At 44.8% G+C, this 16064-nt stretch overlaps 1 protein-coding gene across 2 annotated transcripts in view; it reads left to right on the forward strand.

Moving 5' to 3' along the window:
* LOC112264633 (trafficking protein particle complex subunit 9-like) overlaps positions 1-16064 on the forward strand; it is a 322924-nt gene that overhangs the window by 14296 nt on the left and 292564 nt on the right. For both annotated transcript variants that reach the window (XM_024441368.2, XM_042295499.1), the window contains one exon: positions 3818-3961. In XM_024441368.2, the coding sequence (XP_024297136.2) occupies positions 3818-3961 (144 nt within the window). The remainder of the gene's footprint in view (positions 1-3817; positions 3962-16064) is intronic.

Raw genomic sequence — 16064 nt, forward strand, 5'->3', positions numbered from 1 at the left:
ATCCCCTAGAACTTTGAAATCATCAATAAAAGACACACACACACACCCCTGTTTCAGTAACATCAATACTCAAAGTGAGAAATGTAATAACATTGCCTTCCCCTGCCGTGAGCTTTATTTAAAGGGTCTCCCCTTCAAGAGCTCTTCTCAGGGGTAATACGTATTCAAAGCACCACTTTGCGCATAGAGAGACACAGTTGATTTGAGACCTGCACTGACCCAGGCCTTTATAAACCGCTACTCTGCCTGACGCACACACACACACACACACACACTCTCATGGTCCTCAGGATAAGCTGCTGTACACCGCAGGCTCTTGAACCTCACCCTGCTCGACCCACTCCACCACGAGGGGTTGGAGCGTAAAAGAAACGCTGACAGACAAAACAACGATTTATTGTCATCTATATCTCTATTGTGATCCTCGTTCAAAGGACTCACTTGAAGAGAGTTTGTCAGACAGAGAGAGAGAGGCGTTGTTGTTGACCTCCACTTCTATGGAACAGTGAAGGGAAGAGAGGAAAACTATTGTGATGTGTGTCGACTGGATTTCTTCCTCCCGATATTCTTTTACAAAACAAAGACCGACCGACAGGTTGTTCATAAGGCAGCATGCCTTTCTACTACAGCCATGCCTCTGAGACCTTCAGCCTGAGTAGAGGTGTCAGGTGGGAGATAATTGAGCTGTGAGGAGAGCTAGCCAGGCCCCTGGTGCAGGAGGGTAACGTCAGAGGAAATGGGGCTCAAAAGTGCATTCCAACAGGGTACAGGACTGGCGGACAGAGAGATGAACGAGCGAATTGGTTTTTAATTGGCTCGGAAGCCCACAGTACTCTCCTCTTTACCAGGTTGAGAGGACCGCCTCTCGCTCCTCTTTATCCTTTCTTTCTCTCCCATCCCTCCCTCAGGCTATTTTTATCTCTGTCTCTCCCTTTTCCTCAGTTCAGAGGACATACTGTTTCAAAGACCACAAACTCACAATAAGTCATTTAGCTACCATGCACTCTTCATGCTTAAATTGTACATTTTTTCTGTACCCTTTTATTTAACTAGGCAAGTCAGTTTAGAACAAATGTTTATTTTCAATGAGTGCCTCGGAACAGTTACCTGCCTTGTTCAGGGGCAGAATGACAGATTTTTACCTTGTCAGCTCGGGGAATTGATCTTGCAACCTTTCGGTTGCTAGTCCAACGCTCTAACCACTAGGCTACCTGCCCCCCCCCCAATGACTGTAGGGGAGGACAGTAGTATCAAACGTCCCCTTACATGAAATTGCTAAGTCTCCTACCAGAAGGTACAGTCCCTTTTGATACAGACACTGTGACAGGGTGGTGTGTTTGTGACAGGTTGAGCATTGTGCTGCGTGTCATTATCATGGTGGTGCTAATTGGATTCCCAGACACCTTGAATACCACCTCGAAAATACCACAGAAGACATTTAGCTGGGAGAGAGAGAGGTTCTAGGATACCTTTTATTTACCCTGAACAAAAATATAAACTCAACATACCACAATTTTACTGAGTTAAAGGAAATCAGTCAATTAAAATAAATTCAGACCCTAATCTATGGATTTCACGATTGGGAATACTGAGATACCTTAAAACAAAAAAAGTAGGCGTGTGGATCAGAGAACCAGTCAGTATCCAGTCAGTCAGTGTGACCACCGTTTGCCTCATGCAGTGCTACACATCTCCTTCACATAGAGTTGATCAGGCTGTTGATTGTGGCCTTTGTAATGTTGTCCCACTCCTCTTCAACGGCTGTGAGAAGTTACTGGATATTGGCGGGAACTGGAACACACTGTCATACACAATCCACAGCATCCCCAACATGCTCAATGGGTAACATGGCCATGGAAGAACTTGTACATTTTCATCTTCCAGGAATTGTGTCCAGATCCTTGCAACATGGCGCCGTGCATTATCATGCTGAAACATGAGGTGATGGCGGGGGATGAATGGCACGACAATGGGTCTCAGGATCATGTCACGGTATCTCTGCATTCAAGTTACCATCAATAAAATGTAATTGTGTTTGTTGTTCATAACTTATGCCTGCCAATACCATAACCCCACTGCCACCATGGGGCACTGTTCACATCGTTGACATCAGCAAACCACTCTCCCACACAACGCCATACACGCTGTCTGCCATCTGCCCGGTACAGTTGAAACCAGGGTTCATCCATGAAGACCACACTTCTCCAGTGTGCCAGTGGCGATGGAAGGTTAGGATTTGCCTACTGAAGACTGCAGTCAGGTCAAGAACCTGGTGAGGACGATGAGCACGCAGATGAGCTTCCCTGAGCGTTTCTGACAGTTGGTGCAACAATTATTCGGTTGTGCAAACCCACAGTTTCATCAGCTGTCCGGGTGGCTGGTTTCAGACGATGCCGTAAGTGAAGAAGCTGGATGTGGAGGTCCTGGGCTGGCGTGGTTGCACGTCTGCTGTTGTGCGGCCGGTTGGACGTGCTGCCAAATTCTCTTAACTTTGGAGTCGTGTTATGGTAGAGAAATTAACATTCAATTCTCTGGTAACAGCTCTGGTGGACATTCCTGCAGTCAGCATGCCAATTGCCCGCTCCCTCAACTTGAGACATCTGTGGCATTGTGGTGTTTGACAACTGCACATTTTAGTGGCCTTTTATTTTCGCCAGCACAAGGTGCACCTGTCTAATGATCATGCTTTTTACTTAGCTACTTCATATGCCACACCTGTCAGGTGGATGGATTATATTGGCAAAGGAGAAATGTTAACAGGGATGTAAACAAATTTGTGCACAAGATTTGAGAGAAATATTTCTGGGATCTTTTATTTCAGCTCATGAAACATGGGACTACTGCTTTACATGTTGCGTTTTATTTTTGTTCAGTGTAGCAGTTAAGGAGTTAATACAGAGCTCCCATGCATGGAGAGAGTGACAGAGAGCAAGGGGGAGAGAGGGAGAGCAGCAGCCACAGTGTGTCTTCCTCTATTGGTGCCCTTCAGATAAGCAGCGGTAGCATCACATGGTGTTACAGACAGGTGGATGCTGCTATATATAGATTGCTTAGTGGGCGCCACAGGAGGAGGAAATGGCTTAGGCGAGATTTGCATTAATATGATTTTTGCACATGACAGAAAATATATATATTTATTAATAATATCCTCCAACAGTAGAGGGAACACTTATGACGGACAAGCATCTTGGTCACGAGTTTTTTAGCCCCACAGACTGTGTTTCTCAGGGAGCAATTGATTCTTATTTACCTCTGAGTAGGCTATCCTTTTTTCCTTCCCTCTCTCTCTCATGCTTTCTCTCTCTCTCTCTCTCATGCTTTCTCTCTCTCTCTCTCTCTCTCTCTCATGCTTTCTCTCTCTCTCTCGCACTCATGCTTTCTCTCTCTCGCACATGCATTCTCTCTCTCTCGCACTCATGCTTTCTCTCTCTCTCTCTCGCACATGCTTTCTCTCTCTCTCACGCTCATGCTTTCTCTCTCCCATGCTTTCTCGCTCTCCTCTCTTAAGATTTCTGCTGCAGAACACAAATAACATTGAGCCAACGGGCACAGCTCAGAATCTCACATGTTGCTCTTGTACGAGAATGTTGGGATGCCCCCCCCCCCCTTAAGTATACATTACTGGTATCAAATCCTGCATGCCATATATCCTGCAGTTGTGCCCTTGAGCAAGGCATTGAATCCCTAGGACCAGCTCCAGCGGTGCAGTAGTATGGCTGCCCTCTGCTCCGACCTCAGTATGTGTGTCTTTTCAGAGGGGCTGGGATGGTTAATGTAGAACATGTACATTTTGACATTAAAATCTCCTCTCCACCAGGTTCCCACCGTGGCTGGGCGGCGGTACAGATGCGTCTGCTCCATGAGCTGGTGTACGCATCCCGTCGTATGGGAAACCCCGGCCTGTCTGTCCGCCACCTCTCCTTTCTGCTCCAGACCATGCTGGACTTCCTCTCAGACCAAGGTAAGCCTACACACACACACACACACACACACACACATTTAGCTCCCCAAGCCTTTAGCTCAAAGGACTACCGAAACCCAGACGGTCTCATTCTCCAGTGTCTTTGAGTGGACACTGTTTCAACATTGTAAGTCGCACCCCTAAACCCCCCTAGAGTCGACCCCGCGGTAATCTAATTAGCATAAATCCCTTTAACAATCTGTCAGTTTAAGATAGAGATCTGTTTTTTTTGCATTGGATGCGTCTCAATCCACCTCATCTGCTGTGAAAAGTGACAGAGACTCGTCTGAAGTCAGCCGGGATGCCAACTTCTGTCTGTAGTGTCTGAACAGATTGGGCTACACACCAATATGACCCCTTTGTAGAAAGGTGAGACTCTCACCAACAGATACATGTTTTGCTTTAGGATGCCACAGGCCTCATAAGACTCATCTGAAGGTTCCCCGGTACCAATTAAAACAATTATTGGAAATATAATGAGACTGTTTCGTGCCAAAAATAGGGGTTTAAATAAATAAATAATAAAGGTTTCCTGATAATGCTCGTATCTCTCAGGGCAGACACTAAAGAACAAACTTACCTTTGAATTTTTTGGGGGGGACTATCTGTTGTCCATGTGGTGAATCGTTATTCAGTGTGTTTGTACGGGCTTCTAGCAGTAAGGCCAAATTCAATTTTCCATAAAATCATTTTTGTTTATCTTTAAAAAAAAAAAAAAATGTATACTTCAAGGGGTCTTATAATTCAAAATCATATAACGAAATGTTCCCTGGTCTATAGCCTAGTAGAGACATGTACTGAATAGAAAGGAAAATGAATACAAAAAGTAACTCTTAAAAACAGAAAGGAAAGAGAAAATGTCTGACTAGCTCTACTCTAGGTATAACACACATTACATAGTCAAATGTTTTTGTCAGTATTAGTTGAAAAACCTACTGCATTTTTCTCCATTTCATACTACTGATCATGTGAGATCATCTGAAATCATCCCCTGACCGCAGCCAACCATGCATGTTCTTTAGGGAAGCCAGCATTGTGCCTGTGGGTGTAATGGTGTGTAATGCTCAACCAAGACAGTCTCAGCTGGTGGCTGGGCGACAGTGGGCTTAATTTGGACTCAGGAGATAGGTATCACCCAAGGAGAGGGGGAGGGGGGAGGTAGAGATACAGGGAGGGAGAGTGAGAACAGATAGTGGATAGAGAGGGAGAGATGTTGGTTGAATAGGATCCCCATTGGACGACGCCAATGGAGACAGCTCGTCTCTCTGGGGTCCGACACATAATGAAAAATACATAAGACTTTACAATTTACATTTAAAGATATTAACATGTGTATTGTGTGTGTACATCTGTCAATTACACACAACAGTCCATACACACAACAGTCCATACACACAACAAGTAGGTTGCATGGGAGAGCGAGAGAGCAGAGAGAGAGCAGAGTGCCAACAGTATGAAATATTTGCCCATGTCAGCAGCAGCGAGGGACTGTTGCTACGATGAGGGGGGCTTTGTTCCCATCTACCCAGCATCCTCTCTGTGTAAACCTGCTGGAATAACAGCAGCTCAGCTGTATCCCTGTGGCCGTCATACATCCACCGTGTGTCAGCGGCGGTCACGCTAACAGTGGGCAGTTACAGCCTGTGATGCCTCCAGACAGGAAGGCCAGATGTATGATTTGAGAAATAAGGCTTTTCTATCTGTGACATTTTGTGTGTGTGAGGCTGAGCATAGAAAAAGTGACAGAACATATTTCATTGTTATATTTGAGCAAGCATGTGCACTGATCTCACTCCAGTTGAAACCTGGTCCACCAGACTCCTCACTTCATGCTCGAGTGACTGTTTGAACAGCTTAAAACCTCTATAGTTCTCAGTGAGTTTCTCAATGGTGGCTTTGGCAGAGACACTGTGAAATGAGCCGTGCACAGATCTTTCCCCTCTAAACTGCGGTTCCACGCCTTCTCTCCTCACCCGCCTCTCTCTCTCTCTCTCTCTTTTTTTGTTTGTCTCGCTCACTTTCCCATCCTCTCTCTCTCTCTCCCTCTTCCTCCCTCCAGCTATTCTCTATCACCCCCCAGCTGTTTGTCTGCAGTGTGGTGATGTCACCCACGGCGGGGGTTATTGCAGGCCGTCTTCTCCCAGCATGCAGTAATGGGGCGTGGCCCCTCGCTGTGTTCGTTGCGTGTCTGGGGAGTTATTGTAAAACACACAGCAGCACAGCTCAGAGGAACAGCGTGACTGTCTCGGCCCAGCAGCTACAGCCTTTTCCTTGAAAGTCACAATCCTGACTTTGTGTGTCAACCCAGCGCCACTTGGTTTGGTATAAAGCTGACAGATGAGGAAGGGGAAACAATATAACCGTTTTCAAATATCCCAGATTGTGCCTTTTAATCTACAGATCTGGGGTGTCATTTATCGACCGTGCGTACATTTCAAATACACATCTAGTGTATATGGAGATTCTAGGATTTGCGTTTGCAACAAATAGGCCGTCATTTAAAATAAGAATTTGTTCTTAACTGACTTGCCTAGTAAAATAAAGGTAAAATAAAAAATAAAATACAAAATATGCATGTTTGAATTGATAAATCAGAGCCATACTATATTTGTAGGGGTTGTGAACTAGCTCTATAACTCTGCCTATAACCCCGCCTGGCCATGGTAGTTTCTTAAATATATTGCAATGGCAAATCTGATCACATTTCTGTAGAGGTGTGGGCAGAATGTAATTTTTAGTTGTTGCAGTGACTTCTATGCAAAATGTAGTATTATAGTATTTTTTCCCATATTTCTTTTATCAGTAGATTGTGTTCTCATCTGCATCGTTGACACAGGCTCTGAGATGAAATAGTCTATTATGTCACGCTCCTGTCAAACAGCAATACTGTACATGCTGCCATTGGCCACCGCGCCCTTCACTTTAGAGCTTGTCTTCTTGAATGAGTGATGAATAGTAGCCTAGTATTTGTAGCAGAATAACCCAGTCATGTCAGAAAAGGAGAGACATGCCCTGCAATATGATTATTACTTAGGAATAGAAAACAAAAGTCAAATTAACATATTAGATGACATTCTGCTATGCTGTCTTCTTACCAATGGCAAATTATTCTCTTTTATCATTAGGCCAATATTTAGATTAGCCGACCATTATTACAATTCCTGTGCATCAAACTCCTCCATTCACCCAAAGTAACAATATCCTACTTGTTTGCATACAGTCGATCAACCACGAGACGTTGTGTGAGCGCATGATTTGAGATTTGGAGATGCGCGCACACTTTTCTGTCCAGTTCAAAATGTGTAATTACCCACGTTTGCAGGAACAACTGTCGCGCGCATCTCTTTTGTGCGCACACACCTGGTGAAGCCCTGGGGTTTGGCTGCTCGAGAGGAGGTTGTTTGTCTACACAGGTGCACAACCAAGGAATTTGTTCTGTCCCTCAGCATCGTGGTATGTGACCGACGGTAAACACAATTCAAGTCTTAGAAGTCAACCCCTGTAAAATAATATCGACCCCAGTTCCTCCGTTAAGCACGTTGCTGTCCTCCCGTTTAATGTCACAGCAGAAGCTCCCGGGGGAAAGGAAACGTCACGGCTTTGAATTTCAGAGCCCGGCACTTTCAAAGGTCTGTCTTGAGGTGGTAGTGCCTTTTCAAGTCCCTATCGGTGACATTAAAAAACATAACTCAAATGTTTTATTTAAGCTAGGCCTTTGTAGAGAGTGAAGGTAACTGCTAAATGTATCTGGCTTAGTCGAGGAGAAAAAGGGAGAGAGGTTCAGGAAAAGGTGATCACGCCAAGCTCATTAACGTCACCACTGTGTCATCTTGCCGTGGAGAGAGTGAGAGTGAGAGTGAGAGAGAGAGAGAGAGAGAGAGATATATCTTTCCTCTCGTTGCATCACAGAAGCTTCAGGACAGCATTGGAGAAAGGGATGAAAGGAGGAAGTAAAGTATGTGGGGTTTAGGGCTGGGAATTGCCAGGGTTCTCACGATACGATATTATCGTGCCTTCAGAAAGTGTTCACACCCCTTGATTTTTTCCCCCATCTTGTTGTGTGTTACAGCCTGAATTTACAATGGATTTAGATTTTTGTCACTGGCCTACATACAATACCTCATAATTCCACTGACGTTGTGTTTTTAGACATTTTTACAAATGAATAAAACATGAAAAGCTGAGTAGTCAACCCTTTTGTTTCGGCAAGCCTAAAAAGGTCAGGAGTAAAAATGTGCTTAATGTAATAAGGTGCATGGACTCACTCTGTGTTCAATAGGTGTTTACCATGATTTCTGAATGACTACCTCATCTCTGTACCCCACACATACAATTATCTGTAAGGTCCCTCAGTCCAGCAGTGAATTTCAAACACAAAGATCAGGGAGGTTTTCCAATGCCTCAAAGAAGAGATCTGTTGGTCGATGGGTAAAAAAATAAATAAAAGCAGACATTGAATATCCCTTTGAGCATGGTGAAGTTATTAATTACCCTTTGGATGGTGTATCAATACACCCAGTCACTACAAAGATACCAGGCGGTACTAAGTACCACTCTCCATATTTTCAAGCATAGTGGTGGCTAAATCATGTTATGGGTATGCTTGTAATCTTTAAGGATTGGGAGGTTTTTTCAGGATAAAAAAGAAACTGAATGGTGCTAAGCACACAGGCAAAATCCTAGAAGAAAGCTTGAATAATAAAAAAAAGGGTAATGGCCAAGTGTTATACAATCAAGGTGTGTCAAGCTAATAGAGATTTACCCGTAAAGAAGGTGATTCTAACGTGTTCAAATCAAATCAAATGTATTTATATAACCCTTCGTACATCAGCTGATATCTCAAAGTGCTGTACAGAAACCCAGCCTAAAACCCCAAACAGCAAGCAATGCAGGTGTAGAAGCACGGTGGCTAGGAAAAACTCCCTAGAAAGGTCAAAACCTAGGAAGAAACCTAGAGAGGAACCAGGCTATGTGGGGTGGCCAGTCCTCTTCTGGCTGTGCCGGGTGGAGATTATAACAGAACATGGCCAAGATGTTCAAATGTTCATAAATGACCAGCATGGTCGAATAATAATAAGGCAGAACAGTTGAAACTGGAGCAGCAGCACGGTCAGGTGGACTGGGGACAGCAAGGAGTCATCATGTCAGGTAGTCCTGAGGAATGGTCCTAGGGCTCAGGTCCTCCAAGAGAGAGAAAGAAAGAGAGAAGGAGAGACTTAGAGAACGCACACTTAGATTCACACAGGACACCGAATAGGACAGGAGAAGTACTCCAGATATAACAAACTGACCCTAACCCCCCCGACACACAAACTACTGCAGCATAAATACTGGAGGCTGAGACAGGAGGGGATGAGATGGATTACACAAAAGTATGTGGACACCCCTTCAAATGAGTGGATTTGGCTATTTCAGCCACACCCTTTCCTGACAGGTGTATAAAATCAAGCACACAGCAATGCAATTGCCATAGACAAACATTGTCAGTGGAATACTCAAAGAAAGGTTCAAATATGACCTTTCTGGCTTCCTTGAACTCGTTAGGAAATCGCCTTTCATCTCATATCAATCTTGTACGTCTATGACATAGTGTTTTTTGTTTAAAATCTATGCTTAATGGCTATAAATCCATAAATCCATCTCTGAATGTGCTACCGTGATGAAACCACTCTAGACTGGTGCCTGCAATCATTACATCTTAGTGCACCAGTCTAGAGTGGTTTCATCATGGTAGCACATTCAGAGATGGATTTATAGCCATTAAGCATAGATTTTAAACAAAAAACACTGTCATAGACGTACAAGATTGATATGAGATGAAAGGTGATTTCCTAACGAGTTCAAGGAAGTCAGAAAGGTCATATTTGAACCTTTGAGTATGCAGCATTACTAGTTATTCTTTATGGCCCTCTCATTATAAATAATTCCTTTTGGGGATTACATTTTCGATTACATTTAGCTACATTTAACAAGTTAAAAAGAAGATGGAGAACAAGCTATGAAGGAAAAATCCTGGAGTTCTGGTGCAGGTACAGACAGCTAACTAGCTCAAAAATAATATTGCGATTTTTGTCAAAACAATACGACGCAATATATTGTCAGAAGTAATATCCCAATTTGTAACTGTATTGACTTCTTCCCCCATCACTAGTGGGGGTAGTTCAACTGTATCAGGGACAGGAGATTATTATCAATATGTTATTTGTTGGCTGTGTGTTGTGGCTCGGAGACTACGATTCAGACCAGGAACTTGCAGGCTCTTACCTATATTGAGTGGAGAAAGGGCCGTGAGAGATTGCTTTTCATGAGACCTATTTTTAGAAATAGTTGTTAAAATGAATAATGTTGGTTGAAGCTTTATCGGGGCAGAAATAGCAATTAAAGAGCTACTTATTTATGGAGTTGTTTGAAAGCCCCTGGCACTCAGCCCCCCCTGATTTCCCTAGATACTCAGTCACATAAGATGGCCAGTCACTCATTCCATCTCATTACACTGAAGTAAACACACACATTTTCTAAGTCTGTCACTTTTTGCCAGTGTCCCACCCACATTACATTTTCTTGCACTGTAGTCTGGTTAACTGAAAGATGAGGCTTTTCGCCTGCAATATGAATGCAGTAAGTAATGTCATTGCAGTTGACTTCTTGTAAGTGCCCAAAACAATAAATCAATCAATTTGTCGTATTTCATTTGACATTCATTTGTTTGTATTCTGTCAGCACTTTCAACCACATCCAACATGGCAGGGCAGTCCATCTTCAGTGACAGTTGGCAGAATCTCCCTCCGTTTAATTGAGACTTACTACTGTACTGTCAGGATGTATATTTTATTTTTCTCTCTCTCTCCCCCCCTAGAGTGTCAGTCAGTTAAGAGGCCTCACTAAGAATGTTAAAACATTTCGAAGTTCTCACCAGGGGTCTTCTCTTCAGTACCACACCATAGGCTATTGATCTGTTGCTGCTCTGGATGGATATGTAGGGGTTTGTCTTCAAAACGAGCGTAGGAACTGAGAAATGATAGTCACATCGGTGACATTTTCAAAGTTTAACAAAGTTGAACCTCTTGCGTAAGAATGAATGTAGAATTTGAGTCTTGGATCTGTTTTGCCTTGTTTTCCTTAATGAATTGATTTCTGTGGGATCGTACAAAATAATATATCAACTTGGGTTTTCTGTTCACTGCTTTAGGCCTAATTTAAAGTTGTGTGTTCTGTTGTTTTTGCTGAAAAGACAAAAGGAAAACAATGTTTTCTCTTTATGTCTCTGGGATGATGTTTTGTTATCCTCTGTTATGGAGTCTGTGTCACTGAGCCCAGTACATGTTACCTCTGTTATGGAGTCTGTGTCACTGAGCCCAGTACATGTTATCCTCTGTTATGGAGTCTGTGTCACTGAGCCCAGTACATGTTATCCTCTGTTATGGAGTCTGTGTCACTGAGCCCAGTACATGTTACCTCTGTTATGGAGTCTGTGTCACTGAGCCCAGTACATGTTATCCTCTGTTATGGAGTCTGTGTCACTGAGCCCAGTACATGTTATCCTCTGTTATGGAGTCTGTGTCACTGAGCCCAGTACATGTTACCTCTGTTATGGAGTCTGTGTCACTGAGCCCAGTAAGTACATGTTACCTCTGTTATGGAGTCTGTGTCACTGAGCCCAGTACATGTTACCTCTGTTATGGAGTCTGTGTCACTGAGCCCAGTACATGTTATCCTCTGTTATGGAGTCTGTGTCACTGAGCCCAGTACATGTTATCCTCTGTTATGGAGTCTGTGTCACTGAGCCCAGTACATGTTACCTCTGTAATGGAGTCTGTGTCACTGAGCCCAGTACATGTTACCTCTGTAATGGAGTCTGTGTCACTGGGCCCAGTACATGTTACCTCTGTTATGGAGTCTGTGTCACTGAGCCCAGTAAGTACATGTTACCTCTGTTATGGAGTCTGTGTCACTGAGCCCAGTAAGTACATGTTACCTCTGTAATGGAGTCTGTGTCACTGAGCCCAGTAAGTACATGTTACCTCTGTAATGGAGTCTGTGTCACTGAGCCCAGTAAGTACATGTTACCTCTGTAATGGAGTCTGTGTCACTGAGCTCAGTACATGTTAACCTCTGTTATGGAGTCTGTGTCACTGGGCCCAGTACATGTTACCTCTGTAATGGAGTCTGTGTCACTGAGCCCAGTAAGTACATGTTACCTCTGTTATGGAGTCTGTGTCACTGAGCCCAGTAAGTACATGTTACCTCTGTTATGGAGTCTGTGTCACTGAGCCCAGTAAGTACATGTTACCTCTGTAATGGAGTCTGTGTCACTGAGCCCAGTAAGTACATGTTACCTCTGTAATGGAGTCTGTGTCACTGAGCCCAGTAAGTACATGTTACCTCTGTAATGGAGTCTGTGTCACTGAGCCCAGTAAGTACATGTTACCTCTGTAATGGAGTCTGTGTCACTGAGCCCAGTAAGTACATGTTACCTCTGTAATGGAGTCTGTGTCACTGAGCCCAGTAAGTACATGTTACCTCTGTAATGGAGTCTGTGTCACTGAGCTCAGTACATGTTAACCTCTGTTATGGAGTCTGTGTCACTGAGCCCAGTAAGTACATGTTAACCTCTGTTATGGAGTCTGTGTCACTGAGCCCAGTACATGTTAACCTCTGTTATGGAGTCTGTGTCACTGAGCCCAGTACATGTTACCTCTGTAATGGAGTCTGTGTCACTGAGCCCAGTACATGTTACCTCTGTAATGGAGTCTGTGTCACTGGGCCCAGTACATGTTACCTCTGTAATGGAGTCTGTGTCACTGAGCCCAGTAAGTACATGTTACCTCTGTTATGGAGTCTGTGTCACTGAGCCCAGTAAGTACATGTTACCTCTGTTATGGAGTCTGTGTCACTGAGCCCAGTAAGTACATGTTACCTCTGTTATGGAGTCTGTGTCACTGAGCCCAGTAAGTACATGTTACCTCTGTAATGGAGTCTGTGTCACTGAGCCCAGTAAGTACATGTTACCTCTGTAATGGAGTCTGTGTCACTGAGCCCAGTAAGTACATGTTACCTCTGTAATGGAGTCTGTGTCACTGAGCCCAGTACATGTTACCTCTGTAATGGAGTCTGTGTCACTGAGCTCAGTACATGTTAACCTCTGTTATGGAGTCTGTGTCACTGAGCCCAGTAAATGCTAGAATGGATTGACTCACTACCAATGCAGTGGTTCATTACTCAATGTGAGCATTAAAGTGGAGGAGGCAGAGTTTATTTATGGGCTGCCGGTTGTCCACTCTGTTTCTGGACTCCACCAGGTCGGGGGTTGATAATGTATGGTCTGCAGGTTAAATGGAGAAATACATGTTTTTGTCTGACTGCGTTTTATAACTATGTATTTAGAATTTGGAGATGCACATCATGTGGTCACGCTATTTAACTGATATGGGCTTATTTTAAATCTGATTTCCTATTATTTAGTTTTGGCTCAAGTCTTCTAAAGCTGATACTTATTTATTTCATTGCTTATTTATCTGTCTGCTGACTGATGGACTGACATACTAATTGATGGCAAATATGTTTAATTTCCTTTTTAATGTTGACTTATTTAGTCACATTCTGTTCTTGGAAATCTTCAAGTGAAAGTGAGTTGAATCGATTCCCCACAGGAATTGTACTGGAGTTGAAAGCAGCTGTATTTTGGGATGGGGGTTGCTGATAGAACACAGAACAGAAATGGGGGAGGGAGGGGGCGGAGAGGGAGAGAGAGAGAGGGGGGAGGTTTGTGTAATGCTGCAGTGAACTCTTCAAACATGGTGTTTACCTCACATCATCCCAAAAGGACAATCAATACAGAGTTTTTGTCCTTCACGGTCTGTCCTTCACAACAGACCAGTCTGTCCTTCAACTCTCCATGTTTCTACTCTTAGACTACGTTACTTGGGCTTCCAAATACAATTTACTCAATTGAAATGTAACAACAGACAGATTCCATGCAGGTTTAGGAACAGGCAGGTAAACGGGGAGATACAGGCAGACGGGCAGGCAGGCTGGGAGAGGGGGAGATGCAGGCAGGCAGGCTGGGAGAGGGGTAGACAGCCAGGCAGGTAAACAGGGAGATGCAGGCAGGCAGGCTGGGAGAGGGTAGATGCAGGCTGGGAGATGGGCTGGGAGATGCAGGCTGGGAGAGGGGAGAGATGGGAGAGGGGAGATGCAGGCAGGCAGGCTGGGAGAGGGGTAGACAGCCAGACAGGTCAACGGGGAGATGCAGGCAGGCAGGCAGGCTGGGAGAGGGGTAGACAGCCAGACAGGTAAACGGGGAGAGATGCAGGCAGGCTGGGAGAGGGGTAGACAGCCAGACAGGTAAATGGGGAGATACAGGCAGGCAGGCTGGGAGAGGGGTAGACAGCCAGACAGGTAAACGGGGAGATGCAGGCAGGCATGCTGGGAGAGGGGTAGACAGCCAGGCAGGTCAACGGGGAGATGCAAGCAGGCTGGGAGAGGGGTTGACAGCCAGACAGGTAAACGGGGAGATATAGGCAGGCAGGCTGGGAGAGGGGTAGACAGCCAGACAGGTAAACGGGGAGATGCAGGCAGGCTGGGAGAGGGGTAGACAGCCAGGCAGGTAAACGGGGAGATACAGGCAGGCAGGCTGGGAGAGGGGTAGACAGCCAGGCAGGTCAACGGGGAGATGCAGGCAGGCAGGCTGGGAGAGGGGTAGACAGCCAGACAGGTCAACGGGGAGATGCAGGCAGGCAGGCTGGGAGAGGGGTAGACAGCCAGACAGGTCAACGGGGAGATGCAGGCAGGCAGGCAGGCTGGGAGAGGGGTAGACAGCCAGACAGGTAAACGGGGAGATGCAGGCAGGCTGGGAGAGGGGTAGACAGCCAGACAGGTAAATGGGGAGATGCAGGCAGGCAGGCTGGGAGAGGGGTAGACAGCCAGACAGGTAAACGGGGAGATACAGGCAGGCAGGCTGGGAGAAGGGTAGACAGCCAGGCAGGTAAACGGGGAGATGCAGGCAGGCAGGTAACCACCCACCATGACGGCTGTGGTCTAAATGTACGATCAGCAACAATACTCAAAGCCGTGCATAAGTCCATCTCTACCTCCAGGCTATTTTATATGCTGCATGCAGCATTTCTCTGCTTGTTCAACCATTATCACTAAGCCACTTCCCAACACTGCAAACACACAACACTGAATGTGACTTGCCTTGTAATAAAGAGGGCTTTAACATCCCTTTAAAATCTTCATTTGGGGACCTTTCTAAGTTCCAGGAATGTTCTCTGTAAAAACAGGTTGATAGATAAATCATTTATGTAAAGCAATGTTTTCAATAATGGCACTCCTGACTGAGATTTTAAATCAAATCACATGCGCCGAATTCTCCAGGTGTAGACCTCACTTACAAGCCCATTTTTTTAGAGAAACAAATGTTAAATATTTCATAAAATAAATTGAAGTAAAAATGTGATAAATAAAATGTAATTCATGAATTAATAATTAAGGAGCAACAATACAATAAGAGTAGCGAGGCTATATACAGGGGGTACCGGTACAATGTGCGGGGGCACAGGTGTCGAGGTAATATGTAGGTTGTAGTAAAGTGATTCTGTCACAGATGCTCTGTTTCCTGACATTGCTCTGCTCTTCAGTCTATCAGATGTACTCTCCTCAACGACCTCCGTCTAAAGGACATGTTTGCCTGTGAGTCCTGGATCTGAACCACAGTAGGTTCTGTCTGTGCTGCTCTGTTGCTCAGGCTCATAATGTGATATTTTGTGGCTGTCCAAGCAGGGGTGTGTAGTGGGGAACTGAGAAGTAGCCTATCCAGGAGCTTGGCTGGAGTATAGATGTATATATCTCTCTCAGCCCGCCCCTGTGGTGTGAGACCCGGCCAGCAGAGTAACTCATAGAGACATGTTTGTATGCAACTGAAGCAGCGAGGCTGAGTGATGATACAGCACGGCTCTAAACATCTTTATTGATCCAGCTACTGACTTAAAACCTGAAGGATGGGGAAGAAGAGAGGGCTGGCCTGGAGCTGGATTATTTGTGTTATCCTCAATTAAATATTTTTTATTTAACGAGGCAACTCCGTTAAGAACAAATTCTTATT

This window comes from Oncorhynchus tshawytscha, linkage group LG13, assembly GCF_018296145.1.
Source record: "Oncorhynchus tshawytscha isolate Ot180627B linkage group LG13, Otsh_v2.0, whole genome shotgun sequence".
Taxonomy (NCBI): Eukaryota; Metazoa; Chordata; class Actinopteri; order Salmoniformes; family Salmonidae; genus Oncorhynchus; species Oncorhynchus tshawytscha.